Source organism: Gigantopelta aegis, chromosome 6 (genome assembly GCF_016097555.1).
Source record: "Gigantopelta aegis isolate Gae_Host chromosome 6, Gae_host_genome, whole genome shotgun sequence".
Taxonomy (NCBI): Eukaryota; Metazoa; Mollusca; class Gastropoda; order Neomphalida; family Peltospiridae; genus Gigantopelta; species Gigantopelta aegis.
In genome coordinates this window covers 80,015,488-80,028,442 of record NC_054704.1, presented here as the reverse complement: position 1 = coordinate 80,028,442, position 12,955 = coordinate 80,015,488, and the positions used below count along the sequence as shown (strand labels likewise).

The 12,955-nt window shown below is 33.5% G+C and overlaps 2 protein-coding genes across 2 annotated transcripts; one reads left to right on the top strand and one right to left on the bottom strand.

Annotated features, from left to right (window-relative positions):
• Positions 1-3,096: 3,096 nt before the first annotated feature.
• Positions 3,097-7,382, bottom strand: LOC121375321 (plasminogen receptor (KT)-like). The gene is made up of 5 exons (XM_041502717.1): positions 7,350-7,382; positions 6,272-6,398; positions 5,780-5,910; positions 5,175-5,278; positions 3,097-4,473 (listed from the first exon to the last, which is right to left on the bottom strand). Exons 2-5 carry the CDS (start codon positions 6,350-6,352, stop codon positions 4,331-4,333), a joined length of 459 nt encoding a protein of 152 aa, XP_041358651.1. The 5' UTR covers positions 6,353-6,398; positions 7,350-7,382; the 3' UTR covers positions 3,097-4,330.
• A 59-nt stretch (positions 7,383-7,441) lies between these two features.
• LOC121375955 lies at positions 7,442-12,887 on the top strand. Its single transcript, XM_041503697.1, has 4 exons — positions 7,442-7,687; positions 9,927-10,220; positions 10,977-11,205; positions 11,463-12,887. The coding sequence occupies exons 1-4, from the start codon at positions 7,645-7,647 to the stop codon at positions 11,530-11,532; spliced, it is 636 nt and encodes a 211-aa protein (XP_041359631.1). The 5' UTR covers positions 7,442-7,644; the 3' UTR covers positions 11,533-12,887.
• The last annotated feature ends 68 nt before the right edge of the window (positions 12,888-12,955 follow it).

Here is a 12,955-nt window from a genome sequence, read left to right as displayed (position 1 = left end):
AAAATTTTAATGACATTACCAGTTGGTGATTAAAGCTTGGCGGTATACCATTCATTATCAGCATCATGTTAGTACCGATTTACTATACTGAGCAAATCTCAAAATACTGCAGTTTTAGAATTTAATTTTTTTTCCGCCATTTAGTAAAGCACTAACAATATATCTGACGAATGCAAAATGGTTAAAAAGAGTAGATGGATATCATTTTTTCTCAGAATCAACAATTTCATTACACACACATACACACACACACACACACACAGCTCTACTAGTGAATGCTCATTTTACTGAAAATCGGACAACTGGTTTTCAAAAAGTGACATTTAGAATATGAACATCCTTGCTGTGATCCATTTTGCTGACATGCAGGCCTTCTGGTGGTTTTATGGTCACAAATTGCATATTTCCATGAATGAATTGCCCAGAAAATCAACAAAATGAAAAAACCCCACAGAGTACGATTATCTTCTGAAATAAACATTGCACCTGTTTTAGTCTTATCAGTGTTTTTCAGGGTTCATAAAGATTTGAAAAGTCCTTTAATAATGAGAGTGAGAGATGAAAAAGACCTTGAATTTGGGAAAACCATTTTGAAAAAGAAAAAAAAGTACTTGAATTGCATATTTCTGCTGATAAATAATAAAATTTACCTTCCTCGTTTATTTGTTTGCAGTTCCAAAATTTGTCAGCTGATATTGTTATTGACAGTTTTTATTAGTCCTTGTAATTTTGTCACCAATATCAAACATTGTTGTATGCACTGTTATGAATGCTGAGGAAAATATAAAAGACCATGTGTTACTAATTTGAATACAGTGAATACAAAAGGCCTTGAAAATTAATTTTTTAGGCCTTTTGCATTCACTGTATTCAAATTAGTAACACATTTTCCTGAATTTACAATACAATATTAGTACTTTCCAATTTAATTTTTTTATACACTAGTAATTGGGAGTTTTCCCGGTCTCTTTAGATGAAACAAATGATTTTACTGAAACTCCCAGTGATGTCTCAGCTCTGTATCATTTTTAAAAACACAAAGCATATAAAACTACTGAAAATTTATTCCTCTTTTTTATGACATAATATATTAAATAGATAAATTGATTTTTACAAATCAGTCTGTTACAATGATGAACAACTTCTATTTATATTTCATTATTTTACTATTTTACATATGGTATTAATCCTTCAGATCTGTACATTATATGAAATTAAATAACAACACATCATCATAATGTCTAAGAGTCCTATTTCATCTTAATGCACATTGCTTTTCAAAGACATAACATGATTAACAATGCATGATCAAAAATGAGATCATATATACATGCATATTGTTTTCCTGCAATGGCATATATCACATAAATCTGAACTACAAAATCATATACATGACCAGGGCTGTATCTCTACACAATGCACTTATGATAGTAGACCAACATATCAAGTTTTTATAGCATGTTGTTAGTTAAATGATAAAAATGTAAGAGTAGTATTAAGTTTTAAAATTTTAAATCATTTCAAATCAGTGAATATGAATTGAGAATGTATATCATCAAGATTAAGATTTTAGTATAGTATAGAATAACATAAATTTATATTGAGTTGAGGGCATAAGTGTAAGAGATGGAGCAAAACCTAACATTTTTGAAAACATTATACAGATATATAGGCAAAATGTTCTGAGACCTTTTTACCATGTATTTCCATCATTCTACCCTCAAAATTAGTTGTAGTCCACATGGAACTGCATAGTGATTCGTTTGGCAGGAATGCTAATATGAATAAATGATATTATCTGGATTCAGGCATTTTCGTTTAATTCAGGCAAAAGCCAGCCTGCCCCTCTACAAAATTGGGAGGCAGTATGTCTATGATTGAGGGTGCCTTTTAGTCCCATGATTATCAAACTGGCTTTTGATCCTGTACCACCAATGGTAAATGGGCATGACAACTGCTACTACCTGAACATTTCTATCACTGACAATTAACTGTTGTTAGTAACATATTTACTGTATACTGCCAGTGTACAGGGTAGCACGTTTTCACCAATCGACAGGCTAATTATAACACAAAGTTTTGGCTGGACCATTGGTGATGATACTGATGGGAATACAATGGCTAAAAGGAGTTCTATTAAAACTATGTTTGGCTGATATCAGATGGCAAGGATGGCAGTAAACTGAGTGAACAGAAATACATACAATACCCCAAGAAGATTGGCAGTATGAGAAGTTGGGTATTAAAACAGGGTGAAATTAACAGGTGCACATATGCATTCATGTTGGCCCCACTTCAAAACCACTATAACTTTTGATTTCAAAATGTTCATTGAATGACTGCAGTGCCTCTGCAGGTTGCAATTTATTTGTTTATGGATCTCTCTTAAAATTAATATTTCAACTTTAGGAATAAAGTAATTGAGTCTCTGGTCTCCACAGATGTCAAAATGCATTACTTTTAAATTATAAAAATTAGATTCTTAATATATCTGTTGCCTAGAGTGATCTAACCAGAGCTGCATATACATGTATTACCGGTATATAACTACTTGTACTCACTATACATAAAATATTTTTCAATGAATAGCAGTTGTAAAAAAAAAAAACCTGCAAGAAGTAAATGCAATAAATGTATACAATACAGTGAACTCCATTGAAAATGTACCACCTAATTGTCAGTTGTTATTATCAGATATGCGAGGTTGCTATAAAACATACAATAAAACTAGCCATCGTACTTTTGGGTCACATATTGCCTACCAGAATATTCTTGGTTATACAAAATCAGTTATTTAGGAGATAACCATATAGAAATTATAGATTTGTGGGTGATATTGTCTATTTGATACAGCAAATGTCATTTCTGACCAAAGGCGGTAGCCTGAGGTCAAATATTAAACATTTGCGGGCATCAAACAGACAATAACACCCGCAAATCAAAAACCTCCATGTTTTATGTCCATTGTAAACTGAATCGTTTTTATACGGAACTGACTGTATATTTGGCATTTCTTGAAAAAAATACCTGACTACAATCTAACTGTAGACCCTTGAATCGTCAACTTTGCCTGTTCCAATTGCTAATGACATCACTTTCTAATAACATAATTAGCTTTCCGGGTGTTATTTTCATTTGATCCCAGAAAAAGAATGTAATTAACCAATCACAATACAGAACACACTCGCAGTCAGTTTACAATGTTAAATGTATTGTTATTTCCTCTCATATCCTACAATTCCGACTGATGCACTTTCAGTGAGGTTCAGTATATGTAGTAATAAAAACATGGTAATGAAAGAACATCAGTAAGTACCTGTATAGGTTAAAGTAACAATAGGTTATTTTTACAATAGTAATAATAAGAGAAGTACCGGTAAGCACTGCTAACATGTACTATTATGCTTCCTTTTCCCCCAAAATATAAATAAATAATAAAAATGGGAGCCCATAAGCTTATAGTGTCATTAAACAAAATAAATTAACTTTAGGTTACCATGACAACAGTTTAATCAATTGCTCGAGTTATGTATTTACATATCTAAGACTGAAAAAACAAAACATTATGCAAGTAAAATATTTAGTAAAAAAAAGAAAAATGGGTACGTTGACAAAAAGGCACCGATATGTTGAAATGGAAGTTGTGCGTCAAATTGGAGTTGTCATTTGTAAAAATAAATGTTTGAAAATGTGCTAATTAAGTCTTAATGACCCAACTATATAGCAAATAAACAGCTACTAAAATGAATGGAAATGATAAACTGTGCCACAAATAAAACTCGTCTACTCTCAAACTACTTCCATAACCATGCATTGCTTTTGATATATATATATATATATACATGTTTCAGTGCTGTCCATACAAAACTCCCTATAAAAACCTTTTGTTATGCACTGGAACTACATATATTAAAGGGACTATCCTCAGCTTGTTACCATTGTCACATGTTTCCTGCTAATAAAAATCTTTTAACAACTAAAATTACATATTAAATATATTTTTGTTTCGGTATGTACAGTGTTTCTGATTGTCTTAATATTTGTAAGTAGCCCAAACTAGATTTGTTCTCCAAATAATTTTGTACATATGAAAAAAATATATTTGGAAATAAAATGAAGTTTGTCCTAGCATAAACAATATAGGATGATAAGAAACACATTTAATATACAGCCACCGATATTTTAGGCAGAAAAATATGTTTAACATGTAATTAGAGTTGTTAAAAAGTCTCTGTTAGTTGCTTGCATTGTAACAACTACAGCAAACTATGGACAGTCCATTTAATGAAAATACCACTATAAAATGCTGTGAGAAGAATATAAAAAAAATCTATAAAAATAAGTCATTGCTTTTGGTGAGTCTTTCTTTGTCTTTCTGATCGAGTCTTCCTGCCTCAATAGTGGAATACGTCGGAAGTCCATGAGGCATCTCCAACATAAGAGCTTCATCGTCAAGAATACGATCAGCTTCAGCTAAAACAATAAAAAAATACTTTTGATCATGTCCATATAATTCACTTCCTAGATAGTTTTTTCTTGTTTTCTATGTAGAAGTGCAATATACAAATTCTGATTGTTCAGATAAGAGTGAATATCTGCCTGTAGTAACATATAGATGTAATTGCCAGTGGTAGATCCAGAAATTCCATTTAGAAGGTGGGGCCCCAATGACATAGGCAGAATGCCAAGGGAACTTTGGGGGAGGTTTGGAGGGGGATCGTAAAAAAAAATTTGGATTAATATATAATAAAATTATAACTTGCAAAATTTAGGGGACCCCCCCCCCCACCCTTAGATCCACCTCTGCATTATATTTTCTCACACACCCATGCACATGTAGATCAATATCATCTCCAGCATATGTTGGAGACCACTTCTGAGATGTGTGATTGGCAGTTCCGAGGTCATGACCCAAGTTATCATAAACTGATGATGTCCTTTGAGAACATCATTTGTCTATGACATCATTAACGTATAGACTGTCAATCTAATGTGTAGTGTTTTCCTGTTAAACTATATTAAAAAATTACTTTTTATGGGTGTATAAGAAATAAAATAATACTCTAAGGGTACTCATGTATTATTCTGTTTCACAGATGGTTCATATTTTAATTACATCATTATATTGCCTAAATAACAAATATTACATGACACTACCTCATTAAAAGTCTTACCTCGGATTCTCATCATCTTATTGCCGTAAGCCAAGTCGTATTGGTAGCCAAGGATAAATGTCAACGGTAAAAGTGGAATTACGGCACCTCGTCTGTGACGGGCTCTGCAGTGAACCAGAAAAAACCCACTGAGATTCGAATATACAGTTAAAGGTTAAATTTATAATAAAGTAAAACCAGACAAGAAAATGCTTTGCCAAGTTGTAGACAAACACCAGAAGATGACATTACATAGGTTTTCATTTCCAATAAAAGCCATTTCAATTTTACACAAATTACAGAAAATCGGGTATTAAAATGCTTTTTAGCTGAAAGGAAAAAGAACCGAGAGTTGTTTCTCTTGATTAGTGACTCAATTCATATTCTCTTGAATTGTTATGCAATTCATATTATTTGCTATATAGTGTATGTACTGAAAATATAAAACGATTTCCAAATATAACGCGTTCTTGTTTTTGGATAAAGTTTGGAACCTTTAGCATACATATTTTGTAAGACACTGTAGCACTTTCATGAAAGCATCCAAATGTAAGAATATCACCTTTTACTCATTGAAAACCCTGCCCCTACACAGGTGCCTGTGCATTATTAAAAAAACAAATTACCCTATGATACACAAGACCGCAGTTACTGCATAGAATGAGCTAAACCACATGAACATGTCACGAGCGCGTCCCATCTGCATAGCCATCATCTTCTCACGCATCTGATTCTGCATCTGAATTTGACGTTCAAGCTGAAAAAAAAAAACCCACTAAGAATTATTGTTAAAGGAAAAGAATATTTGTTTAACATTACCTCGGCACATTTTAACCGTAAGGCTATTTGGTGTCTAATATATTTGTGGGTTGGGTTTTTAACTTGTTTGAGAGAGGAACAGAGAGATCAAGCCATAGAGGGAGGGAGAGGGAGAGGGAGAGGGAGAGGGAGAGGGAGTGGGAGAGGGAGAGGGAGAGAGAGAGAGAGAGAGAGATGGGGAGGGCGGAGAGTGAAACACAAAGTGGGAGAGAGACCTGCTACCTCTACCACTGAGTATATTTCAAGTCAAATCAACTTTCAGTAGGTGAACAGCCATATGAATCCAAAATATAACTCACCAAAAGCCGTTGTGTTTGCAGCATGAATTCTTGTTGTTTTTTCATGTTTTCGTCCATTGGTTTTCCAATAATGCTCCCCATTGTTCTGTTATGTTAAGACTGCCGTGCAGCGCTCAAGACTATGTTCCTGCAATTAAAAACATTGTAACTGAATAACAGTTATATAATAACAGCTGCTTTTAAAATCAACAAAGTTTTATTATGGCATAGTAGTACTAATACTACTATGCCACAATAAAACTTTGTTTGGTAGGGAGCTAAAATTCCTGCACATGCACCTGTATAGAAATGTAGAAATGTTTTATTTAACGACACACTCAACACATTTTTATTTACGGTTATATGGCGTCAGACATATGGTTAAGGACCACACAGATTTTGAGAGGAAACCCGCTGTCGCCACTTCATGGGCTACTCTTCCGATTAGCAGCAAGGGATCTTTTATTTGCACTTCCCACAGGCAGGATAGCACAAACCATGGCCTTTGTTGAACCAGTTATGGATCACTGGTCAGTGCAAGTGGTTTACACCTACCCATTGAGCCTTGCGGAGCACTCATTCAGGATTTGGAGTCGATATCTGGATTAAAAATATCATGCCTCGACTGGGATTCGAACCCAGTACCTACCAGCCTGTAGACCGATGGCCTAACCACGACGCCGGTATGCACCTGTATAATGTATTGGTATGTGATTACTCTTTTGCCCTTATCTACATGCTAATCTCTCTAGTAATTTTTAGCACTTGTTTTTCTAAACATTTTAAAAATTAAATATAGTATATATTGTATTTAATTTATGCAAACAATAAACATGGGTGTAATATATGGATTGTATTTAAACAACAGGATGGAATTAATACGATTTCATCAGCAAATTGATGCATTGTTACTGGCGACACCTTCAAGACCTTCATTAACTGCTTCTTTTGACATTTTTTTGGAGATATTATATATATTAATCAATATTCATGAAGTAAGACTATGTAAAATGTTACAGTATACTAAATAAATTTCAAAAGTTTAAGAATGCACTGCTGACAAAGACTGCACTGACTACTGGAGCCAATGTTTGCTCACCAAAGACAAAACCCCTTTCTGATAAACTAACAGTAAACTGTTTAGAGTTACCTCCCCGTGGGTCAACTAAGGTTAGGAGAACAAATATGGCAACTGGCAGGTGGCTGCGTTTGTCAACAACCACTTGTTGGGAAGGTTTTGCAGAAATTCTATGTATCTGTCCTGTCATGGGTTCTTTTATTCGATAGTTAATGTTTTAGTCAATGTATTCTCACGCAGGATATAGGTGTGATTCGTCTGTGAGATCGATATTTGGTTCTGTCTGTCCAAACAGGAAACTAATTGAAGATCCAAGATGATCTTGATGATCCAGTGGTTGTGTCTGTTGCAGACAATGTGTAAGAAAAATAGAAATAGCAATACTTAGTTTGTCGGTTTTGTTCACGTAGACCTAGCATATGATATCACAGTATGTTAGTCCACAACTGGACAACTGTGCAGCGAGTTGGAGACAGTAGAGTAAATTGTCAATACTTGTGATTCTTAAAATTTTGAAAGTCTCATGATACATTGATAGGTTTCTTGCAGAATAGACAGGTTTTTCCGATTGTCGCCCAAAAGTTTATGATGTAAATAGATAATCATACAGCCACCATTAAAGGAGTGAAATTCATGCAACAATAACGTGATGGCATTGCATCTGGGTGCAATTTCAGTATTTATGACTCATGGAACGTTTTGTAAAAGCAAAACCAGTCTCTCGGATAATTCAACCTCATTTAAAGATTGTATATTCATATCAATGTTGGTGGAAATCTGTGAATGATTAAAAACATAAATAATAAAGCATCTATAGGCCTACACGCAAATACAAGTAAATAAGTTTGATGGTTATTAAGTGAAACTTTACTGAATACATCCTAAGATATAGAAAAATATTTCAGTTATGTACGTTTGTAGAAAACGTGATTTACCATTTAAAAAATAGAAAGACTGACCTTAGATCTAGACGTCAACATTTAGCTGTTACTATTATTAGCTCTGGGATATTCCAGAGGTATTACATGGGGTAGAATTGAGACGCAATCCACACTTTCAAATATTGCTCTCTTATTTTTAATTTTTTCTTTTTTTTCTTTTTAATATAAGTTATTATGGTGTTAAATGTGTGCAAATAAAATAATAAATAATTTAGTGATGTAATACACATGCAGGCCACACCAAAAATTGCACCTCCACCCACCGTCAAATTTTATTTTTTAATTATTTATATTTATATTTTTAATATTAATTTATTATTATTTTATTATTATAATTTTTTTTTTTTAAATTGTTGTTTCTTGGAAAACAAATTAAATTAAATTAATCATCCACAATAGTAACACTAAATTACCCTACAAACGCACCTCTGTTTAGTCATTAAATGTTCAATATACTAGTTAATTACAAAAAGAACCCATTTGACACTTACTGGTGATGCCCAAGACAAAACAGGAGCATAGGCTGGGAGGGGGTCATCTGATAACCCGTCTGCAGAGGCTAAAATACTGTTTTAAAGTTCAATATATACAGGTGTCCAAGGAAATTATATTTGCTTGCATAAGTTTAAATTATTCATTATGCTTTTGTATTCACGTATCTATACATGCCTTATTATGTACGTTTTTAATTATTAACACACCCACCAACTTTGATATGAATCTACAATCTTTAAATGAGGTTGAATTATCCGATATACTGGTTTTGCTTTTAGAAAATGTACTAAGAAGGTAATAAATTCTGAAAATGCAACCAGATGCAATGCCTTCGCATGTTGTTATTGTGTAAGTTTCACTCCCTTAATGGCGGACCGATCACGTGATTCTAAACATGGCCGCTCACAGTACTTTTGACATCACTGGCCAATAAAACCGTCTATAGCACTATGTACACATTTTATTATTATTATTTAATTAATATATAGTTAAACATGTGCTAAACAGCCACTAAAACAGGTGTGTGTGCAGAAGTTTTAGTGGGGTGGGTGGGCAGGGGGGGGGGTCTAGACTGGTGATGGACATTTATAGAGGTGGAGTCGTGTTCACCCAGAAAATATATTGAGAAAAAAGAAAACTTGCTTGAGCAGGGAGGAATTTCAATCACTGGATCCATCACACTTAAAAAGCGAGTATGAAAAAGTGGCCTTTTTAAACAGGTGGCTGATTAATACAGGTCAGCTTATTTACTATATTAAATTATTTGGAAGAATAAGAATGTGGCCTCTTAACATAGGTGGCTGCTAGAGCCAGTTTGATTTTAATAATATATATTGTTTTAAACTACCTTGCATTCACTGTGACATTAACTAATAACTTAAATTTTTGTTGGTATACTATAATTGCTTCAAGAAGAAATTTAGCACAATACTAAACAGTTTAATTCCTCTGGTTCCCCTGATCATATCGCTGTTTTATCAGGTTTATTTAATGGTAGCATTTAGTGTTATTTGTCAACAACATGCAAACTGCTTGTCTACATACATGTAATAACAGGGAAGTAAAACAAAAAATCATATGTTTTTAACAATAATATTAAATTTATGAAACCTATTTTTACATTTCATGTTTTAAAAATATTATTTTATTTTCTTAATTGTAGGTGCTTTGTGCTTGGTATGTGTAAATGGAACACATCCTCCAATGCGTCTGCAGGTTGAGAAGATTTGTAAGGACTGGGCCATATTGACTTGGCATCCAACAACTGCTACCCACAAACCACTTGTCAAGTGTGATGTCATATATCGGCCATTCTTCTCAAAGACAGCTAAAGTTGTCTCGGTATTACCCGACTATGAGAGAACCATAAAACTAGTTAACCTTTTGGACAATTTATTTTACATATGTTACCTGGACTGCGAGGGTTCCAGATCTAACAATGTTACTTTCAAAACAGGTATGTATATTATATACAAGCTAGACGTAACCTGTGTTACGCATGTGAAACTTTAGATGAGGTGTGGTGATCGTTGTGTAGATAGCTGGTCTTCATTAGCCAAGACGGGGCGGGACGTAGCCCAGTGGTAAACTGCACACCTTATGTGCAGTTGGTCTGGGATTAATCTCTGTTGGTGTGCTCATTATGCTATTTTTGTTCCAGCCAGTGGTAGCAAAGGCTGTGGTATGTGCTATCCTGTCTGTGGAATGGTGCATATAAAATATCCCTTGCTACTAATAGAGAAATGTAGCAGATTTCTTCTCTAACAGTTACTAAGACTATATTTTAAAAATTATCAAAAGTTAAGTTATCTTTCATTAGCCAAGGCTGTCTACATGGCCACTATATGCACATGTAGCCACTTTTGTTAATAAATAAAGATAACGGCCTTCATAATGTTGTATTTATGAAATTTATAAACTTGCTCGAATAACCTTTGTTTGTTTTTACAACTTGATGTTCAGCAATACTGACTTAACCACATGCTAGTATATATCTCTGTGTGTGCATTAATAAAGTAAAATTATTAATTTTATGGGAAGCTTCTTTTAAATGAATAGTAAATTTATGGATTTTTTGTGGTGTGTGGGGTTTTTTTGTTGTTTTTTATTTTTTTCCTGTCTTTATCACAAATCCGTATAAACAGTAAGTTATTATTTAATGAATAAAATGAATTTTCTTTGTTTTATCCAGCTTTTTGCATATTTCACTTAGGTTCTATTTGTTATGACTCGTGGGGTGAACATTTATCGAGAAACAACAGTACAGATGATGATGTACACAGCACGCCGACCATGTTGGAAGATTCTGGTATTGCTCAGTCCACTATTGACATGATTCTCGGAATCATCTTCGGTTTGCTGGGCACATGTATCGTCGGTGCGGCTGCTTACTATTTCTGGAGAAACTACAGGAGACGACAAAGAATTTTACGACTTTTTAGGTAGGCCCAAGTCTTGAGTGTATTTGCTGTATCTGATATTTTTAATATATTCATCAGATCAAGTTGAATATGTAAGCAATAATATTTTTTATTTAAGGGGCCGTTCAAAATTATTACATTTTTACAATCATTCAAAGTATTCACATTTTTGCAACCCGTTCCCTTCCCATTACTGCATACATAAAAAATTTTAAAAAAAAAAAATACTACATGTAAGTTTTAGTTTAGAATACTGATATGATGTTTTCTACTTGCAGACAGCCACATATAGATCCCTTTGAATCGCTACAGAACAACATGGAAGATTCCTCTATTGTCCAGCTTTGACACCTGACATACAGACATTTGTATTTTTTATTATGAACTGTGATGTTTTAAAAGTTGCTTGCAGAATTTATACAACTGCTCAAGCCATCTTAAAACTGTTAATCCACAACCTGTTTAATTTAACAAAATGTGTTAGTTAACTACGTCAATATTAATGTCAGCAACAGCACATTGTGGCATCATAATCATTTAGGCTTTGTATTTACAAAAAAAGTATAACATCTAACCATAATTTGTCTGTATGTTATATTTGATGGATGATACGTTTTTATTTCTTCATTTTAAACTTGAACTTAAACATATACTCAGGTCAAAGCTTCTGGAGTGGTTGCATACATGAATATTCATGAGTATTTAATGCACATTATTGCTTAATATGAAAAGTGTATTAACTTAATAAAGTGGAACAAATTTGAAAGCTATTATATACAAGTGGTACAGTCATTTTGCTTCAAACCACTGAATCCATCCTTCTATGAGCAGGTAGTTGAGGAATACATGTGTTACCTCTTAGAACTGCAGAATAAACATACCAGTCTGTTGATTTCCATGGAATGTTGAAACAAATACTGTGACACAATGGTTTTTTTTAATAATGTTCATCTCAACAATCCAGAAAAAAAGTTTAATCTTTATCTTTTTTGTATATACAGAAGTAGTTAACACAATACTGGTCATGATGTCACTTCCAGGTAAGTTGGAGTGAGTGGATTTGGGCCAAAAAAGACACACAGAATAATCATATTTTTAAAAATTATTTTGTGTCCACAGAAAAACTTAAAGACATAAATGATATCTGCTCAATATGGAAATGATCGTTATTTTGAGAGGCATGAAGGTAAAATAAGAAACCACATCCAATGGGTTGAATGATGTCACAAAGCCAAAATAATGGTGTCATCAACAATTTAATCGGAAGCTTAATGTCAACCTGGACATTTTGTAATTTTTTACAGTAATTCGCCTATAGTTTAGATATGGATTAACATATTTGAATGATCTTATTCAAATATTTGTTCATGATGTGTGTTAATATGTCATAATTGTATGTTAGTTTAATCCAACAAAGGGAGTTATAACAGTCTTTGTTTCTTATGTTTTCCTACATTTTAATGCAAAAGGCTTCAACGTTGTGTCTTAGTGCTGTTCTTGAATTGATCACCCAGTCTGAGGGGAGGTAACTTTTTAATATACCTACCATCCAATTTTTTTTTTATTATTTAAAAGATTAACTCTGTAATAAATTAAAGTGAAACCAGACAAGTTGTAGTCGGATATCTGGGCGGGACATAGCCCAGTGGTAAAGCATTCACTTGATGCGCGGTCAGTGGGGCCCATTGGGCTATTTTTCATTCCAGCCAATGCACCACGACTGGTATATCAAAGGCTGTGGTATGTACATGTACTATCCTGCCTGGGATAG